The sequence below is a fragment of the Phyllopteryx taeniolatus genome, chromosome 15, assembly GCF_024500385.1.
Source record: "Phyllopteryx taeniolatus isolate TA_2022b chromosome 15, UOR_Ptae_1.2, whole genome shotgun sequence".
Taxonomy (NCBI): Eukaryota; Metazoa; Chordata; class Actinopteri; order Syngnathiformes; family Syngnathidae; genus Phyllopteryx; species Phyllopteryx taeniolatus.
The window spans coordinates 20,852,657-20,876,597 of record NC_084516.1 but is presented as its reverse complement, the minus strand read 5'-3'; the positions used below and the strand labels follow the sequence as shown (position 1 = coordinate 20,876,597).

The 23,941-nt window shown below is 44.6% G+C and overlaps 1 protein-coding gene across 20 annotated transcripts in view; it reads left to right on the top strand.

Moving 5' to 3' along the window:
* Positions 1-23,941, top strand: part of fbxw2 (F-box and WD repeat domain containing 2) — a 71,866-nt gene that overhangs the window by 2,625 nt on the left and 45,300 nt on the right. For 4 of the 20 annotated variants that reach the window (XM_061798866.1, XM_061798856.1, XM_061798876.1 and 1 more), the window contains exons 2-3: positions 13,875-14,021; positions 20,859-21,153. The exons of 2 other annotated variants lie outside the window; for them this stretch is intronic. In XM_061798866.1, the coding sequence (XP_061654850.1) occupies positions 20,887-21,153 (267 nt within the window). In that variant the 5' untranslated portion in view covers positions 13,875-14,021; positions 20,859-20,886. Of the gene's footprint in view, positions 1-3,263; positions 3,436-7,187; positions 7,210-9,040; positions 10,381-12,339; positions 12,696-13,874; positions 14,022-15,327; positions 15,345-20,858; positions 21,154-23,941 lie in introns of those variants that run through there. 14 more of the 20 variants (XM_061798862.1, XM_061798858.1, XM_061798864.1 and 11 more) reach the window with 8 other exon arrangements.

Here is a 23,941-nt window from a genome sequence, read left to right as displayed (position 1 = left end):
TGTTTTGGCGTGGCCTAGTCCAAGTCCAGGCTTGAATCCGGTTGAAATGCAGTGGCATGACCTTAAAAAAGCCGTTCATGCTTGAAAACCCTCAAACAATTCTGCAGGAAAGAGTCGGCCAAAACTTCTCCACAGAGATGGGAAAGACTCTTGACACTTGATTTCAGTTGTTGCTGCTGAGGATAGCCTAACCAGTTATTAGGTTTAGGGGGCCATTACTTTTTCACACAGGGCCAGGTTACGTTGAATATATTGTTTTCCTTAATAAATGAAATACCCATTTAAAAACAGCATTTGAAGTTCACTTGTCTGATATTTACTGTATATTTGTTTGAGGATCTTAAACATTAAAGTGGAGAAACTATGCAAAAATGTAACAATTTGAGAAGGGGGCCTATATATATTTTTTTTTAATATGTGCAGTATGTATGTTTTAAGTTTAAGTATATTCATGTCCAAAATTGCACAGCGTGGCTTCATTATTTTCTTTTTGATCAAATAATCGTCCATCCCTTGAAAGAATTATGAAATTTGACATTTTTGTCAATGTTTGCTAATTAGAACCTTTACATGAGCATTTTCATAAGAAATGAGTTCAAAATCTAATTCATCATGGCCAATTACATTAGTGTGTTAATTTCTCTAGCAATACGTTGAGAAATAATTAAGTAGTAGCGTTTTACTCAAATTTGAAGGTGTTATTTGGACCCGATTTTTGACAGGTGGTGTAAGACAAAAGCGTTCCCCAAAAAGGCAATTTTTTTTCCCCTCCACACAAAAAGCTCAGTATCGCCAGAGCTAGTGATGTAATGATTGATTCATTATTTCGATGCATCGATATATATTTCTGCGATCCAACTGGATCGATCTGTGCTTGGCAAGTTAGCCTTCTGGAAGTAAATGTATCGATTTCAGCAAAGCAAATTTATTTATAGAGCGCATTTCATATACAAGGTGCTTTACATGATTAAAAGCATTTAAAAAGAAAAAAACACCTTATAAACATTTAAACCAAAGAGAAAAATAAAAGTACAATGAAAACAGCGTTCATTTAAAAGTGGAAATGCTCTAAAAGGCACGAGGAAAAAGAAGAGTTTTGAACCTGGACTTAAAAACATTCACACTTGGGGCCGATGTCACTTCTGTTGGCAACGTATTCCATTTGTGTGCGGCATAATAGCTAAGTGCTGCTTCACCATGTTTACTTTGGACTCTTGTGCTCCACTTTTTGATCTGAGTCTGTAGATCTCAGAGCCCTACTAAATGTATATTTCTTTCATGTATTCAGGACCTAAACCATTTAGTGATTTATTGACCAGTCGCAGAACTTTAAAATGTATTCTAAAGCTGACTGGGAGGCAGTGTAGAGACTTTAGAATTGGAGTAAAATGCCCTGACCTCTCTGTTCTGGTCAGAACCCGAGCTGCAGCATTCTGAATGAGCTGCAGCTTTTTAATGCTCTTTTGGGGGAGTCCAGTCAGGAGACCATTACAATAGTCAAGTCTACTTGGGATAAAAGCATGGATGAGCTTCTCCTGGTCTGCTTGACACAGCAGGCCTTCACTCTGGATATGTTCTTCACATGGTAAAAGGCAGTTTTAGTCATTGATTTGATATGACTGTTGAAAATCAGGTCGGAATCTATCAGAACACCAAGGTTTCAGACTTGGTCTTTGGTTTTTAAAGATAGTGACTCCAGGTATTTACTAACAGCAATCCTCTTTTCTTTATTGCCCAAAACAATTATCTCAGTTTTGTTGTGGTTTAATTGAAGAACATTTTGGCTCATCCAGTTATTTATGTTTTAGACAGTGACACAACACCTCAATTGAACAGTAGTCCTCTGGAGAGACTACTAGATATAACTGTGTCATCTGCATAGCAATGATAGTCACAATTAAAGTTCTGAAGAATTTTACCCAAGGGCATATACAGGCTGAACAGGAGGAGTCCAAGAACTGACCCTTGAGGGGACCCCATAGGTCATTGCCATTCGATGGGATTGAACCCTTCCAATGGTTACAAAATAACTCCTTTCCTCCAGGTAGGACCTGAACCATTTAAGTACTGTTACATTTAGTTCTACCCACGTTTCCAACCTGTTCAGCAGTGTATTATGATCTAACGTATCAAAAACTGCACTGAGATCCAGCAAGACCACGATTGACACCTTTCCAGAGTCAGTATTCAACCTTGTATCATTTAGCACTTTGATAAGAGTAGATTCCGTACTGTGATGAGTTCGAAAACCTGATTGAAATTTGTCCAAAAGTCAATTTAAATTCAAGAAATTGCTGAGTTAATTCAAAATAACTTTCTCAAAGCTATGAAAGGGAGATTTGAGATGGGTCTCTAGATTACTAACATGGAAGCGTCCAGCATTCTATTTTTGAGACGAGGCTTAATGTCAGCAACTTTAAGAGCTTTAGGAAACTCGCCTGACTGAAGTGAGCAATTGATTATTCGCTGCAAATCAGCTAGCACAGACTTCGCAATAGCTTTGAAAAAGTCAGATGGTATTGAGCCAAGACAGCTCGGTGATGGTTTCAGCTACTGAACCGTTTTCTCTACAGTTTTTTTGGTCAACTGTATCAAATTCTGACATGGTAATTCAGATGTAGTATCATTTTATCATTTTGCTCATTTGTGCTGATATTTAACCTGATGCATTGTATTTTTTCACTTAGGTTGTGAGCTTGTCAACCACAGCAAACAGAGTAGCCTTTACACCGATCTGATCGGCCTGATCGTTATCGGCCAATAATTTGCATTTTATGCTGAGCGGCCAATCGACTTTCCTGTCATAATGCGCTGATCCGATCAATGGCGTTTACTCCGCGTCGCTGTCACGTATGAATCCAAAAGCTAGAATACGTTTGAAGATACTCAAGTATACAGTACACAAGTATATACAATAAATGAACAAGTCATGTAAACAGATACATTGTTCTTGATTGATCTTGTGATCATTTATCGTTTTTTTAATCTTGCTGATCGGTGATCGGCCCCAAAAATCCTGATCGTGTAAAGTCTAAAACACAGTGCGAGTATTGTTGAAGTTCTGACTGATGATTTCAGCAGAGTGTTGCTGCCTAGCCTTGACTAACTCTTGGTTAAAATTTTGTCTGTAGAGGTTTTCTCCACTTGCGTTCTGCTTTCCTACACTTTGATTTAGGTTTTTACCATCATTGTGGTCCTCCACGGTGTTCTAGATCACCTCAAGATTGTTCCATTCCATTTTCAACACCGCTTATCCTGGTTAGGGTCGCGGGGCGCTGGAGCCTATCCCAGCTGACTTGGGGCGAAAGGCGGACTACACCCTGAACTGGTCGCCAGTCAGTCGCAGGGCACATACAGACACGGACAACCAACCCCGCTCACATTCACACCATCACTGAGTGGGAACTGAACCCACGCTGCCCGCACCAAAGTCAGGCGAGTGTACCACTAAACCATCAGTGACTGCCTCAAGATTGCCTTAGTTTTAATAGGGGCGACAGCATTGATGACATTTGAGATTTTCCAGGTGAAATTCTCCAAAAGGTCATCAACTGTCTCAGTATTCACAGTTTGTGGCACAGCTATTGTCTCCATAAACCTAGTGTCGGTACTCTCATTTATGCACCCTTTCTTAATCGACAGAGGTCTGAACTTTTGGGAGAATCTGTAATTCAAAGAATACAGAAATAGCCATATCCTTAATCTCAACTGATAGAATTTCAATATCCTTCGAGATGACCAGGTCTAAGATGTGACCTGGAGTGTGGGTTGGACTCTTAATATGTTGAGAGAGGTCAAATGTGTCCAGTAAAGTTGGGAGTTGTTTTGACTCCACCCCCCCCCCCCCCCCCCATGTTATTGTCAACATGAATGTTAAAGTCTCCCGTGATGACAAAATACCCTGTAGTTGTAGTCAGTATAAATAACTGACAGCAGTTCTTAAAAATCCGCCATAAATTTTCAATTGTGTCTTGGAGGTCTATCAATTATTTATATACAATATCCTTTGGGTCACCTTTAACAAAAAACAAAGATATTCAAAAGAGCTAAAATCATCCTGGTACTGGAACGATACCACGGCAAAAATCGAAAACATAAGTAAATCTGACAAAACAACTTAATTTTATTTTCATTTTCATTAATTGAAAATATCATCTTGATCATCTTGAAAAATAATGTAATAAAGTAACTAGCCCATCCTAAAGTCATTTTCAAAAAATTTATTAGATCAATGCCCTCATTATCATATCCATTATATATCAAATATGTGTGTGTATGTATGTGTATACATTTCTATATCTATATATAGCACTGTATATGTATGATATTCCAATCATAGAAAAAAAAAGATTAGGCTTCCCTGGTTTCTTCAATTTCTTATTCATTTTAATGCCTGCATGGTACAACTAAAGGTACAGTATATTACCTGAAGAATACATAAGCTTAGTATCATGGTCTGTGTTTTAGTTTAGTTTCATGTTTTCTTTTGTTTCGTTCTTCATGTCATGTGTGCTTATTTCGTTATTGTGTCCACCTGTCCTCGTCAACCAATTAGCTCCCTCCAGCCACTCGTGTCTTGTCCAGGTGTTCCTTGTTGTCTCCTTTATTTCTATTTGCTTCCCTGGTTTCTTTCAGTGCTTGTTGGTTCATTGTCTAATGTCATTTGTCGATTTCGATTGTAATCTTGTCTCACGTAATGTTTTCCTGGTCCCGTCTCGTAGTGGTGAGCTCTTTGTCCCCTTGTGTTCCTTTGTTACTTTGTATTTAGATTTTTGGACTTTGTTAATTTAGCATTTACCTACCTCCTTGATCCTTGTTTGCCTTTTGTTCTGGAACAACAAACTAAAAAATACTTTTTTGAGACTCCTGCAATCCTGTCTTGCCTCCCTGCTTCCCTGCACTTGGGTCCTCCACTTTTTGCCTTGCCTGCAACACCACCATGAAAACCCGACCCTGACAGAATGAACCAACCACAAAAGGGAAGCACTCTGCATCGCCGTGCACCCCGCCTGTCTTCCTCCCAGCGCCCTCAGCCTGCCGACCAAACCTATCCTTTTCCAGTAAGCCCTTTTGTTCTTTCTTGTCCTGTCCTTTTCATCTGTGACTTCAAAAGTCCTTGTTATTCACACTGTTCTACCATTTTACCTCCACGTTTTTTTTATTCTAATTTTTCCGTTTGTGAAGATGGCCCCGATTTAGTTAACCACCTTTCAGATTCTGACTCCAACACCTTTTTCCAGTTCTTTCCCTAGTTTTTCTGGTCCTAGTCAGTTTTTGTCATGTTTTCCCTTTTCTGAACCCTGTGAGTCCTAGCCCAAGTCATTTCCCTCTGACCTTTACTTGGGCACCCGTTTGGCCATCTACACGGGACCTCCGTGTGGTGGGAAACGAAGGCGCCCAAGTAAAAGTCAAGGTTTGTTGTCACGTCATTCTGCTCCCGTTTCCACACCTCGTTCCTGGCCTTTGACCAAATCACGTCCATCCAAACCTGTCCCCAAGTCACCTCATTCTGTGCCTATTTCATCACCTTGTTTCGTACCACCCGTCTTTCCTAGTTCACCTTCCCGAGTTCCTGTGCACTCTGCCCCTCTTGTTTCCTGTGTTCCCAAACCTCTATGGCGGCAGAAGGCGAATGCAGACCCCGTGCCTGCTCCTCGGCAGCTACAACAGGCCCCCGTTCCTGCTCCTCGGCAGCTGCAGCAGGCCCCCGTTCCTGCTCCTCGGCAGCTGCAGCAGGCCCCCGTTCCTGCTCCCTGGCAGCTGCAGCAGGCCCCCGTTCCTGCTCACTGGCAGCTGCAGCAAGCCCCCGTTCCTGCTCCCCGGCAGCTGCAGCATGGCCCTGTTCCTGCTCCCCGGCAGCTGCGGCCTCCAGCGGCGCATACTGTGCGGCCGCCACCCGACCTGGATCCGGGGGCCCTCGTCCAGCGGCTCCCACCCGTCCTTGCCCCGGTGGCGCTTGTCCAGCGACCGTCACCCGACCTTGCTCCGGTGGCGCTTGTCCATCGGCCGCCGCCCGACCCTGCTCCGGCGCCGCTCGTCCAGCGGCCGCCACTTGTCCTTGCTCCGGCGCTGCTCGTCGAGCTGCCGCCACGAAACCCTCTTGCCTGATCTCTGCATTGCCGTTGGGTCCAGCGTCATGGTCGTCCGCCCGAACAACCCATTAGAAACCCTTGTGCTTGGCGTCTTGGCCGACCTCCTGAATGGCCCAGCCAAGCACCGCACATCTGGTTGCTGTCCAGGACCCTCTGGGCCCCCCACCCTGTTTTCTACACTTTTTTGTTTTGTTTTTGTGCCTTTTGGGGAACGTCTGGGATCTGCTCCTTAAGGAGGGGCGGGTACTGTCATGGTCTGTCTTTTAGTTTAGATTGTTTAGTTTTGTTTCATGTTTTCCTGTGTCCCATGTTGTTCATGTCTCGTGTGCTCATTTGGTTATTGTGTCCAGCTGTTCTCCTCACCCCTCTACCTTGTGTCAACCAATCAGCTCCCTCCAGCCGCTCGTGTCTTTTCAAGGTGTTCCTCGTTGTCTCGTCAATTTGTTTGTATTTAGTTCCCTGGTTTCTTTCAGTGTTGTTGGTTCATTGTCGAATGTCATATGTCGATGTCGATTAGAGTCTTGTCTCACGTGTTTTCCTGGTTCCGTGTTGTAGTGGTGTGTTCTTTGTCCCCTCGTGTTCCTTTGTTACTTTGTATTTAGATTTTTGGACTTCTGTTAATTCCTCCACATTTAGCCTTTCCAAATGTGACACTTGTATTAGTAAATATTATTTGGGTTATTATGAAGAAGCTCTTAAACTCTTATGAGATTTTTTCCTTGTCTTCCATATATTTTACTTGTACCAAGGCATGAAAAATTAACAATAAACAGAAAAAACAAGGGTAGACTAATATTTTTACCCATGACTATTTTAATTTATTTATATCTATTTGTACACCGTGCCTAGGGGTCGGGTGCAGTGTGAGCTGGGCGGTGGCCGAAAGCAGGGACCTTGGCAAGCCATTCCTAGAGCCGCTACAGAAGCTGGCTCTAAGAACGTGGAACGTCACCTCTCTGGCAGGGAAGGAGCCTGAGCTGGTGTGTGAGGTTGAGAAGTTCCGACTAGATATAGTCAGGCTCGCATCCACACAGCTTGGGCTCTGGAACCAGTCCTCTTGAGAAGGGTTGGACTCTCTTCCACTCTGGAGTTGACCACGATGAGTGACACCGAGCAGGTATGGGTATACTTATTGACCCCCCCGACTCAGCGCCTCTACATCGGGGTTCACCCCGGTGGACGAGAGAGTAGCCGCCCTTCGCCTTCGGGTGGGGGAATGGGTCCTGACTGTTGTTTATGCACCAAACAGCAGTCCAGAGTACCCACCCTTTCTGGAGTCCCTGGAGGGGGTGCTGGAGAGCGCTCCTGCTGGGGACTCCATCGTTCTGCTGGGGGACTTCAATGCTCAAATGGGCAATGACAGTGAGACCTGGAAGGGCGTGATTGGGAGGAACGCCACCACCCCCCTCCACCCCCACTCCCTCCCGATCAGAACGCGAGCGGTGTTCTGTTATTAGACTTCTGTGCTCATTACAGATTGTCCATTACAAACACCATGTTCAAGACAAAGGGTGTCCATACGTGCAGTTGGCACCGTAGTTCGATGATTGACTTTGTGGTCGTGTCATTGGACTTGCGGCCGCATGTCTTGGACACAAGGGTGAAGAGAGGGCCGAAGCTGTCAACTGATCACCACCTGCTGGTGTGTTTGCTCCGAAGGTGGGGGAAGATGCCGGTCCGACCTGGCAGGCCCAAATGTATTGTGAGGGTCTGTTGGTAATGTTTGGCAGAATCCCCTGTCAGAAGGAGTTTCAACTCCCACCTCCAGCAGAACTTCAACCACGTCCCGGGGGAGGCGGGGGACATTGAGTCAGAGTGGAGCATGTTCCGGTCCTCCATTGCTGAGGCGGCCGACTGGAGCTGTGCCCGTAAGGTGATCGGTACCTGTCGTGGTGGCAACCGCCAAACCTGTTGGTGGACACCAGAGGTGAGGGATTCAGTCAAGCTGAAGAAGGAGTGCTATCGGGCCTTTTTGGCCTGTGGGACTCCTGAGGCAGCTGATGGGTCCCGGCTGGCCAAGCGGAATGCAGCTTTGGTGGTCGCTGAGGCTAAAATTCGGGCAGGGGAGGAGTTCGGTGAGGCCATGGAGAATGACTTCCGGATGGCTTAGAGGAACTGGTGTCTCAGATGGGTGAAGCAGTGCACCATCAACACTGTGTATAGTGGGAATGCGGGGCTGCTGACGTGAGTTGGTGGGCAGAATACTTTGAAGACCTCCTCAATTCCACCGACACGCCTTCCCATGAGGAAGCAGAGCCTGGGGTCTCTGAGACGCGCTCTCCTATCTCTGGGGTTGAGGTTACCGAGGTGGTTAAAAAGGTCTTCGGTGGCAAGGCCCCGGGGGTGGATGAGATTCACCCAGAGTTCCTAAAGGCTCTGGATGTTGTGGGGCTGTCCTGGTGGACACCCCTCTGCAACATTGCGTGGACATCGGGAACAGTGCGTCTGGATTGGCAGACTGTGCTGGTGGTCACCTTTTTAAGAAGTGGGTGTGTTCCAACTACAGGGGGATCACATTCCTCAGCCCCTAGGTAAGGTCTATTCAGGGGTGCAGTAGAGAAGGGTACGTCGGGAAGTTGAATCTCAAATTCAGGAGGAGCAGTGTGGTTTTCGTTCTGGGCGTGGAACAGAGGACCAGCTTTAGATCATCAGCATGGTCCTCAAGGGTGTATGGGAGTTTGCCCAACCAGTTGACATGTGTTTTGTGGAGTTAGAGAAGGCGTGACCCTCAGGGGAGTCCTGTGGGGGTGCTTCAGGAGTTTGGGGTACCAAACCCAGATTGCTGGCAATAAGTCGGATTCGTTTCCGATGAGGGTTGGAGTCCGCCAAGCCTGCCCTTTGTCACCGATTTTGTTCATAGCGTTTATGGACAGAATTTCTAGGCGCAGTCGAGGCGTAGAGGGGGTCCGTTTTGGTGGCCTCAGTATTGCATCTCTGTTTTTTTGCAGATGATGTGGCTCTGTTGGCTTCATCAAGCCGTGATCTCCAACTCTGACTGGAGCGGTTCGCAGGCGAGTGTGAAGCAGTTGGGATGAAACCCAAATCTCCAAATCTGAGACCATTGTCTTCAGTCGGAAAAGGGTGGGGTACCCTCTTCAGGTCGGGGAAGAGATCAGGTGCATCAGTGCAACATCTGCAGTGATGCGGTCTTTGTATCAGTCCGTTGTGGTGAAGAAGGACTTAAGGCGAAGCTCTCAATTTACCGGCCGATCTACGTTCCTACCCTCACCTAAGATCACAAGCTGTGGGAGGTAGATCCATTCCACACATCCACCGTCTACACACATGTAATTGTGACTATTACTCCGCGGCGGACTTATATGCGAGCGCATTGGCCTGAGGTTCCACCTGTGTGCGCTCGGGACCTGCTTTCGATCAGTCACAGGAGTTGATGAGACCAGAAAAAACACTTCCGGTACTTTTACTCCATTACAATGATCTAAATGTCGCTCTCTACTTTTATTTATCAATTATTGCTTATTTATCAATTTATCATTTCGTGTGCGAGACTTCGACTTCCGCATCGGGCGCTGTTGGCACCAATCCAGTTTAAGGGCTAGTGACGTTTGTCTAGTTCACCAATCAAACAACACAAAGTCACATGACCTCACGTCTTCTATTGGGCTTCCCGGGCATAGGTATTAAAGGTCAGAGGACAAAGATTTTAAAAACCTTCCTGATAACTCCAGAACCCCTTTACAAACCACCACTGCTATTTCAAAGTGATTATATAGAAGATATACAGCAGTTCAATGGATAAATATGATGCAGAATGCGCCTTCTGCTTTTTACATCCTGCGCCTTCCGGGCTTTGTCTCTTTCCGGCGCTGTGACGTCACACAAGCCAAACATCCTGTTCATTCGTTGTGTGCGATTGTTCCTGTCCTTGTATATTTGTTGTCGTGTGATTTAACGATGTCACGATGGTTTATTGTGTGGAATTTGGTTGTAAAAATGGTTCAGGCAACGGCCGGAGGTTTTTTTTTTAATTTAAAATTTTTTTTTTGCTTTGCAAGTGAAAAAGGAATACGTGACCAGTGGATAGGGAAAGTCAATCGATAGGGGAAGAAATGTGGTCAGCTATGGGTGCATAGCAAGCATTCCAAACTCTGTGCTGATCACTTCGAACTGTCGTGTTTTGAGAAAGACTTAGCAGCAAGCATTGGATACAGGGGTAGAGGCTGAAGCCAGCTGCAGTGCCAACTATTTTTCCTACGGCCATCGGGACCTCAACTGCCAGCAAGAGAACTAAATCTCGCAGCCGCCACTGCAGCGGCGCAGACAAGAGGTGAGGATTTCCTTGTATATACCTACGATTCTATTATGGTGACTATGCAATGGGGAGAAGGAAAAAAAGGCCCACGCCGTAGTTTTCAGTACCGACGTCTGCACTTTTCCCTACATGACAAGCAAACAGACACAAGGCAAAGACTTTGTGTGCGGCGTGTTAGAACGCAACTCGAGCGAGGGGCACACAATATATAGGAATACTGCATACCATGTAAAAGCTTGTGCCGTGTCACTAAAACATATATGAATATATAATACGTGGAGTCGTGCTAAAAAAATATTGGCAGCCCTGGGGGGGCCATTATTTCAAGTCATGAATGTATAAAAAGACATGCTTTTTTGTTTTACGTACCGTCACATCGAGCCAGTGACCACTCTCTTTTTCTGATGTACAGCTGCTACTTGGCTGCTTGTCATCGTCACTGTCTGATCGGCTCAAACATGTACATGTACGTTCGTATAGTATGTAGCGCTCTGTGTTTGGCAATTACAACGTCACGTCTGGTAGCCCTTGCGGTGGATAGAGTAACCACACTCCGGTGTCCTGAGCTTCGGGTATGTTCGGGGAGGATCAATAGGCGTCATTAAAACCTAAGTTTGAGTTAAACTATGGTTGAAAACTTGCTGGAAGTTACGTGCATGTATTACATAACATTTTAACTGACCCCGTAACATCTTCGTCATTTGACCTTTAACACTAAATAAGCCAGCCCAGCTGATTGTCGTGCCTACGTGGCCACCATTTTGGGAAGGTTGTCGTTACCATGAAGGCAACGGCACGCTACTCGTTTTTACATTTCGACAAACAAAAACAACAGCTTTCATGTAGTGTAGTATTTTTCTGGCACTGTCTGCCCAAACGTGGATATTTCGGTTCACTTATAACTTTCAAAAACACCGTGCAGTAAATTGCAGATGTTGCAGTTTTGACGGTGCACACACACACACACACACACACACACACATAGCAACATCAGATTTTGCACATTCGCATTTTATTTTGTATTTTTTGTTTTGTTATTGATGTTCATGCTGTGGTTAAAAAAATCAGAAGTTACTCACTATTTACTCAGTACTTCACTGTGTGCTTTTCACTCTTAAGAAGTCACATTATTGTCAAGTAACAGTACTCTTAGTTGAGTACAATATTTGCGTACTCCACCCAACTCTGGAGCGGACATCCTCTATTGCTATTCTTACGTTTAAGCAAAACTTTTGCTCATCAGATGAGCCAGTGTCGTATTTGTTGCACTGGTGTATTTTTGCATTGAGGCGCGGCGGGTCGTGGCTCTGGTTGTGGTCCCAGCGGAACCGCGAAGCACATGTAACATCGGCGACAAGAGCTGATGCGCGAGTACATTTTGTATTAATTAGGAAAAGCGCCTACAATTATCCAATTAGTTCATGGATGTTAATGTTAAATGTATTAAGTGACGGAGCGATGTTAGGGATTAAGGCACAACACAGAACTAACTTCAATTTCAGAAATGGCCAATAAAAATGGAAAAATATTCTACTTAATATTTTCCTGGATGATGCATTTGTAATTAGCCTTTGAAGTTGCTAATAGTGAAAAATGAAGTGAAACAGACTGATTTTAGTCAATTGTTTTCCAGAATGAGAGTGCTTAAAGAGGAGGATGCTATTCATGTGGCACAGCTTGAAGCAGGCAACAGGTGCAGGTGCAGGTGCAGGTAGAGATGGGCCTGGCTCAAGTAGGAGGCCAAAACAAAAAAGCAAAGAAATGAGGCAAATTTACATCATGTACTTGAGCGGTGTAAATAAGTTTTTCTGCATAAATTTTTTTTTTTTGTCCTTTTTTGCCTTATTGTACTCTTCAGAGTCTTCCAGATTGCTTAATTTATGGTAAAATAAAAAAAAATAATTCTCTGCGGGCGTCCGGGGGATTATTTTGTCACCTTTTTCATGGCTTTGGTGTTTGCATGTCTACTTAAAGATAGGGTGAGAACCTTGGTTATTCGGGAGGGGCTCAAAGTAGAGCCGCTGCTCCTCCGCATTGAGAGGAGCCAGATGAGGTGCCTTGGGGGCATCTGATTAGGATGCCTCCTGAACGCCTCCCTGGTGAGGAGTTCCGTCCATGTCCCACCTTGAGGAGACAACGGGGACGGCCCAGGACACGCTGGAGAGACTATGTCTCCTGGCTGGCTTGAGAACGCCTCTGGATCCCCCTAGAAGAGCTGGATGAAGTGGCTGGGGAGAGGGAAGTCTAGGCTTCTCTACTAAAGCTACTACCCCCACAACCCGACCTCGGATAAGCGTCAGAAAATGGATGGATGGATAGATATACAGTAGGTACGGAAAGTTTTCAGACACCCCTTAAATTTTTCACTCTGTGTTATACTGCAGCCATTTGCTAAAATCATTTAAGTTCATTTATCTTCCTCATTAATGTACACAATGCACAATGCATATTGACAGAAAAAAAATTCATTGTTTAAATTTTTGCAGATTTATTAAAAAGGAAAAACTGAAATATCACACAGCCATAAGTATGCAGACCCTTTACTCAGTATTGAGTAGAAGCACCATTTTGAGCTAATACAGCCATGAGTCTTTTTGGGAATGATGCAACAAGTTTTAAACACCTGGATTTGGGGATCATCTGCCATTCCTCCTTGCAGATTCTCTCCAGTTCTGTCAGGTTGGATGGTGAATGTTGATGGACAGCCATTTTTAGGTCTCTCCAGAGATGCTCAATTGGGTTTAAGTCCGGGCTTTGACAGGGCAATTCAAGAACAGTCACAGAGTTGTTATGAAGCCACTCCTTCGTTATTTTAGCTGTGTGCTTAGGGTCATTGTCTTGTTGGAAGGTGAACCTTCGGCCCAGTGTGAGCTCCTGAGCACTCTGGAGAAGGTTTTCGTCCAGGATATCCTTGTACTTTGCCGCATTCATCCTTCCTTCGATTGCAACCGGTCGTCCTGTCTCTGCATCTGAAAAACACCCCCACAGCATGTTGCTGCCACCACCATGCTTCACTGTTGGGACTGTATTGGACAGGTGATGAGCAGGGTCTGGTTTTCTCCAAACATATTGTTTAGAATTAAGGCCAAAAAGTTCTATCTTGGTCTCATCCGACCAGAGAATCTTATTTCTCACCATCTTGGAGTCCTTCAGTTGTTTTTTTTTGGCAAATAGCATATAGACAGGTGTGTGACATTCCTAATCAACTCCAATCAGTGTAATCAAACACAGCTGGACTCCAGTGAAGGTGTAGAACCATCTCAAGGATAATCAGAAGAAATTTACAGAACTCGAGTTATAAATATGAGTGTCACACCAAAGGGTCTGAATACTTATGGCTGTGTGATATTTCAGTATTTCTTTTTTAAGGAATCTGCAAAAATTTCAAGAATACAATTTTTTTCTGTCAATATCGAGTGCTGTGTGTACATTAATGAGGAAAAAAATGAACTTACATGATTTGAGCAAATGGCTGCAATATAACAAAGAGTGAAAAATGTACTTTTCAGGCCCAGCCAGAGCCCTGACTTAAACCCAATTGAGCATCTCTGGAGAGACCTGAAAATGCCTGTCCACCAACGTTCACCATCACCATCCAGCCTGACAGAACTGGAGAGGATCTGCAAAGAGGAATGGCACAGGATCCCCAAATCCAGGTGTGAAAAACTTGTTGCATCATTCCCAAAAAGACTCCTGGCTGTATTGGCTCAAAAGAGTGGTTCTACAAAATACTGTAAATTTCAACAACTGTATATAAATACAGTGGGTACGGAAAGTCTTCAGACACCATTAAATTTTTCACTCTGTTGTATTGCAGCCATTTGCTAAAATCAAATTGACAGAAAAAACGGAATTGTTGAAATTGTTGCTGATTCATTAAAAAAGAAAAACTGAAATATCACACAGCCATCAGTATTCAGATCCTTTGCTGTGACACTCATATATTTAACTCGAGTGCTGTCCATTTCTTCTGATCATCCTTAGCTGTGTTTGATTATACTGATTGGACTTGATTAGGAAAGCCACAACCCTGTCTATATAAGACTTTACAGCTCACAGTGCATGTCCGAGCAAATGAGAATCATGAGGTCGAAGGAACTGCCTGAAGAGCTCAGAGACAGAATTGTGGCCAAGGTTACAAAAAAAATTCTGCTGCACTTAAGGTTCCTAAGAGCACAGTGGGCTCCATAAGCCTTAAATGGAAGACCTTTGGGACGACAGGAACCCTTCCTAGAGCTGGCCGTCCGGCCAAACTGAGTAATCTGGGGAGAAGAGCCTTGGGGAGAGAGGTCAAGAAGAACCCAAAGATCATTGTGGCTGAGCTCCAGAGATGCAGTCGGGAGATGCCCGAAAGTTCTAGAAAGTCAACCATCCTCCACGAGTCGGGGCTTTATGGCAGAGTAGCTCCACGGAAGCCTCTCCTCGCCCGCATGGAGTTTGCTCAAAAAACACTGGAAGGACTCCAAGATGGTGAGAAATAAGATTCTCTGGTCTTATGAGACCAAGGTAAAAATTGTTGGCCTTATTCTAAGTGGCATGTGTGGAGAAAACCAGGCACTGCTCATCACCTGGCCAATACAGTCCCAACAGTGAAGCGTGGCGGTGGCAGCATCATGCTGTGCGGGTGTTTTTCAACTGCGGGGACAGGGAGACTGGTTGCAATTGAAGAAAATATGAATGTGGCCAAGTAAAGGGATATCCTGGACGAAAACCTTCTCCAGAGTCCTCAGAACCTCAGACTGGTCCGAAGATTCACCTTCAAAAAAGACTAACCCTAAGCACACAGCTAAAATACCGAAGGAGTGGCTTCAGAACAACTCGGTGACTGTTTTTGAATGGCCCAGACAGAGCCCGGACTTAAACCCTATTGAGCATCTCTGGAAAGACTTGAAAATGACTGCCCACCAACGTTCACCATCCAACCTGACAGAACTGGAGAGGATCTGCAAGGAGGAATGGCAGAGGATCCCCAAATCCAGGTGTGAAAAACCTGTTGCATCATTCCCAAAAAGAGTCATGGCTGTATGAGCTCAAAAGGGTTCTTCTACTAAATACTGAGCAAAGGCTCTGAATACTTATGGCTGTGTGCTATTTCAGTTTTTCCTTTTCAATAAATCTGCAAAAATTTCAACAATTGTTTTTTTCTGTCAATATGGGGTGCTCTGTGTACATTAAGGTGGACAAAAATGAATGAAAACTTTCCATACCGAGTGTATAGTGTTTATATATACATTCATTCATTCATCTTCCGTTCCGCTTATCCTCACTAGGGTCGCGGGCGTGCTGGAGCCTATCCTTGCTATCTTCGGGCAAGAGGCGGGGTACACCCTGAACTGGTCAACAGCCAATCGCAGGGCACATATAAACAAACAACCATTCGCACTCACATTCACACCTACGCTTAATTTAGAGTCTTCAATTAATCTACCATGCATGTTTTTTGGGATGTGTTATTATTAGTGGTCCCAGCAGAAGCAATTAAAGCCTTTGTCTATGGAACTTATTCGTGAATGAACACCCATATCACATGAATGTTAGTCAGCTGGTGTATGGAGTTGCTGTGCCAGAACATTGAGGAAGTGTGAGCCTGGCCCCCTCCACCCGCAAGGGAGGGACAAGCCAGTGAGCCCATCCCACGGTGGACCGAGCCAGGGGGATGCCACCAACTCCCCAGGACCCAGGGCGGTCCCCCAGCCTCACCAAATCACCCGACCACCCCCAACGGGAGTGGGAAGGGTACTGGTACTGCTCTATACAATCAGGCCAGAAACAGCTGACAAAGAAAAGATCGGCAAGAGGAATTAGGTAAGAAAGCTGGAAAACCAGTTTTCTGCTAATGACTCTTTCAGTCTGGCGTGGTCTGCAATCGCTAACCAACAACAAGCGACCATCCACCCAAGGAGAGAACAATAAAGAACTGGCTGACGACTGGAACATCTTCTCCTGCAAATTTGAAAAGGACACTTTCACACCCCACACCATCGACGACACCTCTGATCCCCCCCGCCCCCTTCTGCATTGACCATCCACGAACAGGATGTGAGACCTATCTTAAAACAAAAAAAGATCAACGAAGCGGCGGGCCCGGACAGTGTGTCCGCATCCTGCCTCAAAGTCTGCGCGGACCAGCTCGCTCCAGTCTTCACTCAGATCTTCAATAGATCTCTGGAACTGTGCAAAGTTCCATCCTGTTTCAAACGCTGCACCATCATTCCAGTCCCCAAGAAACCTGCTATGTCCTTTTCAAATCTGCAGTAGAAGTTATTCAAGTCATTGGCTAGTGTGCTATTGTTCTCAGCTTGGGGGGATCGTCATGTACAAAGCCTCTTAGTTACCTCATCTATTTATTCATTTTTTGATGAATTATTTATTTTTTGGATGAATATTTTGGGAAAACCTGTGAAGCACTGAAGCCGCAAAACGTGAAGCGCGAACTGGCGACGGCGAGGCTTTTTCACCGATTCTGTTCATAACTTTTATGGACAGAATTTCTAGGCGCAGCCGAGGCGTCGACAGGCTCCGGTTTGGTGGCCTCAGTATTGCATCTCTGCTGTTTTTGCAGATGATGTGGCTCTGTTGGTTTCATCAAGCTGTGATCTCCAACTCTGACTGGAGCGGTTCGCAGCCGAGTGTGAAGCAGTTGGGATGAAAATCAGCACCTCCAAATCTGAGACCATTGTCTTCAGTCGGAAAAGGGTGGAGTACCCTCTTCAGGTCGGGGAAGAGATCTTGCTCCAAGTGGAGTTAATGTATCTTAGGTCTTGTTCACGAGTGAGGGAAGAATGGAACGGGAGATCGACAGGTGGATCAGTGCAACATCTGCAGTGATGCGGTCTTTGTATGAGTCCGTTGTGGTGAAGAAGGACTTAAGACGAAAGGCGAAGCTCTCAATTTACCGGCCGATCTACGTTCCTACCCTCACTTATGGTCACGAGTTGTGGGTCGTGACCGAAAGAACAAGATCGGCGGCCGAAATGAGTTTCCTCCGCAGGGTGTCCGGACTCTCCCTTAGAGATCGGGTGAGAAGCTCGGTCATCCGGGAGGATCTCAGAGTAGAGCCGCTGCTCCTCCACATCGAGAGAAGCCAGATGAGGTGGCTGGGGCATCTGATTCGGATGCCTCCCGGACGCCTCCCCGGTGAGGTGTTCCGGGCACGTCCCACCGGGAGGAGACCCGGGGACAAATATATCAAACTCTGGATCTTCAGTCGAGAAGTATCAAAGCGCCAGGTTGGAGAAGGTATCATGTTTGATTCAGAGAGAAATTGGAGCATGATCGCTGATTATTATTGGTTGGATTTTGGAAGTCATGTTTTGAGAAACTAAGTTATTTGTAAGAAAGTAGTCAATTCTAGAGAAGTAGTGGTGGACTGAAGAAAAGAAAGTATATTGCCTTTTTGTATGGTGATTATTATATATACATAATTTTTTATTATTTATTGATTTATTCATTCTCCATATGTCAGTGAGTCAAAAATCGTGCATATATTCATCTGATATGTGGGAAGACTGTGATTATTATTATTATTTTTAATCTGAGCCGTCTTTGGCTGGATTCAGATTAAAGTCGCTACCGATAATTATTGAATTAGCTGACAAATTGGTGAGATGTGAAAAATGTGTGCGAATAAAAACTGGAACGTAAATATTCGGGACGTACACATGAACTAATGTGTATAGTTGAATTAACAATTAAGTATCAGCCTTCTGGCAGCTGAAGCGCCCGGGGAGCATTTCGGGGTATCAGTGTCTTGCTCAAGGACACCTCAGTCGTGAGTCCGGGGGATGTTGGCGGATGGTCCAGTGGGGGTCTTGAACATAGGTCCCCCACGGTCGCAGGCGATGATCTTAACCATTGGGCCACGGCTGCCCATAGCCATTCCAAAAGCCTGAAATAAAAGTGAATGATACTTCACCAAAGTATGTTCAACTTGAACATGGTATAAAAATGTCAAGTTCATTTTTTAAAAACACCTTGCTTTTGTCATGCTGGTGTCCAGAAAAGGCCCCTCTGACCGCTACCCAGTTTTTTTTTATCCGCTTTGTCCATATTTGGCTAAAGCTGCCCCCTTTCCTCTCATTGGTTACCTCTGTGTAGAAGACCCCACCCTCAGTGTTGACAGTGCTGGCTTGGTGGTGGAGACGTAGGCGGAGATCTTCGCTAGTGACGTAGATAAGCTTGAGATGTTTGAATAACCTGATGTCATGCCTCTCAGCAGAAAAACTTCTTTAACTCAGGAATGTATGGGAAATTTTAATGTTTACTGAGGCACTAGAGACCCAACATAACATTCCAAATACTAGCAAGTGCTGGTTTGGTCAAATATGAAACCTACAATATCCAAAAAGTGCCCATAATTGAATGGAGAAACGAGTGGTTTCACAATACGTGGTGGACACCTGTACGTTCAATTGACAGCTAAACTATGAGACTATCGCTCCACATTGAACTCATTTATTGAGGCGGATGAATTTGCCCAAATATTAATACTCAGGTTGTTCAGCGACGCAGTCGTTTTGCGTGAAGACAGACAGACAGACAGACAGACGTAAAAGGAGCTTAATGCTTAAATACAGCAAGTCGGTGGCATAGTCACAAATCACTTTTATACACAATACTGTCATCTGTATAATGTACCATCTACTCAAAATGACAGCTTTAAATTAGGCTTTACATGATCGGGATTTTTGGAGTTTAAAAAAGCGATAACAGATCACCGATCCGATCACAAGATGGAGCAACGTGTCTATTTAAATGACCTTTTCATTTACTGTATATACTTGTGTACTTAATTGCTCAAAAACACATATTTACAATCATGTGTCTTTGTTCATCTAGTTATGCTAGCGAGGCATAGTGACAGACAGAACAAATGAACGGTCTTCTGTTCGATGGCAGGAAGTCCATTCAGTAATTAAAGGATGCACTTTTTGTTTGTTTGTTGGTGTGCCGTGAGATTTTTCAATTGTCAAATATGTGCCTTGGCTCCATAAAGGTTGCAAATCACGGCTCTAGTCAGATCAAACCAACATTAGGTGACAGAAATAATGGGTGCTAACTTACTGTAATTAAATGAGTTTGTTGGAACTAAATGACTTCAAACACACCAAAACTTTAGAGCTTGATTCGACAGAATGCCTGCATGTCCGCTTACAACCGTTAGCACTAGCTTGCAAGGCTACATTAACGTTTTGTTGCCTGCTTGCGAGCGCTATCGTAAAAGTACACGAACCTACCTCAAGCAAGCCTTAAACGAATGTCCTCTACCAAGCAGCGGTTTTGTCCCCTTTGGTTCTTATAAACACACGGCACGATCCATTATTGTTGTCCTTGTGGAGCCTATCCCAGCTATCTTCGGGCGAGAGGCGGGGTACACCCTGAACTGGTCGCCAGCCAATCGCAGGGCACATACTGTATAAACAAAGAACCTTTCGCACTCACATTCAGTCTTTAATGAACCAGATTGATGTGGGAGGAAAGCGGAGTACCCGGAGAAAACCCACGCAGGCATGGGGAAGAACATGCAAACTCCACACAGGCGGGACCGGGATTTGAACCCCGTTCCTCAGAACTGTGAAGCAGATGTGGTAACCAGTCGCACACCGTGCCTTTTTAGGCTATCTATTAATTTATTCTTTATCTAATTAATTGTGTAGCACCAAACTTCATAGTTGCGCACAATAGCTTTATAAGGAGGTGCATTCAGTAGTTCCTGAGAAATAGAGCTACTAGTGAAATCATGTCATTCTATTACAAAGTTCCCATTACCATGGCAACCAATGCTGTCCTTTTCAAATTGTATATATTTTTAAGTACATTATGGGTTTATGTGTTAATGTCCAAATTGGTGTACCTTATCGTCATTTTTTTCCCTTTTGGAAAAAAACCCCCATCCCTTTTAAAAAATGAAATCTTGACCAACATTTGATGTCAATGTATGCTAATTAGGGCCTTTAAATGAGCATCAGCATAAGAAATAAGTTCAAAATCAAATTCAGCGTGGCCAATTACGTTTTTTTTTTTCTTTTTTTCTTTTTAATCAGATCTTCCACAGGTGCTCAATTTCTCCAGAACCTGTCATCCGATTTTGGAAATTCTTGGTGTCTTGTTCTCAGGTTGACGTGGCCCTTCCGACCATTTTGACAGATTGTCGTTTTGGGAAATGTTGTCAAATTGCGACATGAAAATAAGAATGTTTTTTCCCTTCAAAAACATGCTTGTTTTTCTGGCTGTCGAGTTTTGACATCCCCTGTATATGAATTAGAAATATTAAAACTGGCTAATCATCCAATTATCAAACTGCACAAATGAGGTACTTATTTTTTAGGGTTGGGATAGGTTCCTTTGGGACTTCAGATGATTAAACACCGGAAACGATTGCAATCACCAATTTATTTATTGAACATATGTCATATGAATGATGTTGTTTTACAGAGTAGAAATCATTGAGTGAAACTGAAGTGCTAATCTCCGACCCTGTTTTGTTCTTTCAGGTATTGCAGGCTGCTCTCATGACAACTCATGGAGAAGACAGATTTTCAGAGGTGGCTGGAGTCAATCTCTTCCACTTTCCTAACGCTAAATGACCAGCAGCGCAACCAGTCTTTGGACCACATCATATTCCTTAGTGGTGCTGCCCAGCTTCGTCATTTGTCTAATGGCTTGGAGGCGCTGCTCAAACGGGACTTTCTCCGACTCTTGCCTCTGGAACTGGCTTTCTACTTGCTGCGGTGGTTAGATCCACAGACTTTACTCACTTGCTGCCTTGTCTGCAAGCAATGGAATAAAGTAAATATTGCCGCTATTTTTAGATGTGTGAAAGTGATGTTTCTAGGCAAATTGGAACACATATACGTGATGCATTTTTACACATTGCACAAACACAACCGGGTCCGACGTTAAGCCTTTTTGACCAAGTTGCGGTGGCCCTTATTTAACGATACTACTACTCTTAACGATACTGCTTATTGGTCCGGTGCGTTAACGGTATTCTTATCGGTACCCTTTTTTTACAGAAAACGAAATGTCTTGAACAAATCACTATTATAATGTTGAACATTATATAAACAATGATTTAGTGCAAAAGAAAACTGCTGGAACAGCTTGCCTTCCGGCATGTCCACTGTAGTGCTTAGGCAGATGAAAATGGGGCATTTCTCCACTTGAATGTCCTGCACTTATGCTAAATGTTTGTTGAGGTTGTTCGATTGACATTGAAATAATTGATAGCACTCGTGGCAGCTATGCTTTGTCGCCATCAACCAACCAAGAAATGCAACTACACATTTGACTGTTGGCGACCGTGCGGTCAGCGGTCCTGTGCTAAAGACAAGCTTTGCTCGCGCGTGAGGTAGCTGTTGCTTCTATCGTGCGATGAAAACTCTTGAGGTCGCGTTTACTTCTGGCAAAAAGTGACAGGGGGGAAAAGAAGACAATGTCATCCCCCTGTCCCTCTCCAGGCATGACCAATCAAACCAAGAATAACCAACTTTCACATGAGTTTAATGGTTGGATTGAGTGTACATCCAATGACTCACGCCTGGAGAATGAGACGCAATGAATGCTCGGATGCTACGTTAGTGCGGCAAGTTAGCAACAGAGCTAACCCGATACTGGCCAAATAACAACCTAAACACTATGGGATAATATGCCACGTTTTAATATATTACAATGAATCACATCATAATATAATCACACAGCGTGGCACCGCTGGCTGGGTCTGGCTGGCGAGATGCAGTTTCATGCTCTTTTCGTTGAGTAATGCGAAATAAACGGCTCAAAACACGCATAGCATATCGTAGCGAAGGAAATTGAGGAATAAATCACGAAAGACCTCATTTTAGGTGACATTTGGCGATGCGATACCGGATATTTTGGACCCTGGACAATGACCCGAAGCATACTGTAAAACTGGTTACAAAGTGGCTTAAGGATAACCCAGTCAATGTTTTGGAGCAACCACCTCAAAGCCCTGATAGAAATCCTGCTGCAAATCTATGGGAAGACCTGAAAAGGCATGTGTGAGCAAAGTGGCCTCTAAACTTGGCTCAGTTATACATTACTTCTGTCAGGAGGAATGGGCCAAAATTCCTGCCAAATGTGGTGAGAAGCTTGTTTATGAAGTTGATAAAAGGATATGCAAAACGTTTCACCCAAGTCATATCGTTTAAAGGCAAAGGGCTTCACATTGACACCGTAGTGGCTGCAACAGTCATTCCCTCTTGCCGCTTCGGCGTGCAGCGTGTGTAGTTTCTGCCTCTATGATGCTCTCCGTCTGTCATCCACATCCACTCTGCCTGTGCACATGCCGCCTGGCTCCTCCTCCTCCTCCTCCTCCTCCTCCCCGTGAGTCCACACACACACACACACACACACCCTCACCCTATCATGCACTCGCTGCATGATAGCGAAGAGGAGACCACATTTTAGTTTTAGAGAGCGTATTTCTGCGGTTTGTTTTGTATTTTGTATTGCCAAAAGTATCGCTCACCTGCCTTGACTCACATATGACCCATTCCTAATCCGTGACATCGGTCCACCCTTTGCAGCTATAACAGGTTCAACTCTTCTGGGAAGGGTGTCCACAAGGTCTAGGAGTGTGTTTATGGGACTTTTTGACAATTCTTCCAAAAGCGCATTTGTAAGGTCACACACCAATGTTGGACGAGTAGGCCTGGCTCTTAGTCTCCGCTCGAATGAATCCCAAGGTTGTTCTATCGGGTTGAGGTCAGGCCAGTCAAGTTCATCCAGAGTCCCTCATCCAAGTCTTTATGGACCTTGCTTTGTGCACTGGTGCACTGTCATGTTGGAAGAGGAAGAGGCCAGCTCCAAACTGTTCCCACAAAGTTGGGAACATGGAATTGTTCAAAATCTCTTGGAATGCTGAAGCATTCAGAGTTCCTTTCACTGGAACTAAGAGTCCAAACCCAGCTCCTGAAAAACAACCCCACACCATAATCCCCCGTGCACCAAACTTTACGCTTGGCACACTGCGGTCAGACAAGTGAGGTTCTGCTGACAACCACCAAAGCCAGACTCGTCCATCAGATTGCCAGATAGAGAAGCGTGATTCGTCAAGTGGCAGCGCGCTTTACACCACTGCATCTGACGCTTTGCATTGCACTTAGTGATGGATGGCTTGGAGACAGCTTCTCGGCAATGTAAACCTTTTGCATGGAGCTCTCTGTGCACTGTTCTTGAGCTCATCTGAAGGCCACATGAAGTTTGGAGTACTGTAGCGATTGACTCGGCAGTATCCGCTGACCTCGCTCCGTTAGTTTACGTGGCCTACCACTTTTGCTGTCATTCCCAAATGCTCCCACATTCTTATAATGCAGCTGAAAGTTGAATGTGGAATATTTAGGAGTGAGGAAATTTCCCGATTGTACTTGTTGCACAGGTGGCATCCTATCACAGTTCCGCGCTGGAATTCACTGAGCTCCTGAGAGCGAGCCATTCTTTCCCAAATGTTTGTAAAAACAGGCCCCATGTATAGGTGCTTGAGTTTACACAGCTGTGGCTATGGACGTGATTGGAACCCGATTCCGATTATTTGGGTGGGTGAGCGAAAACCTTT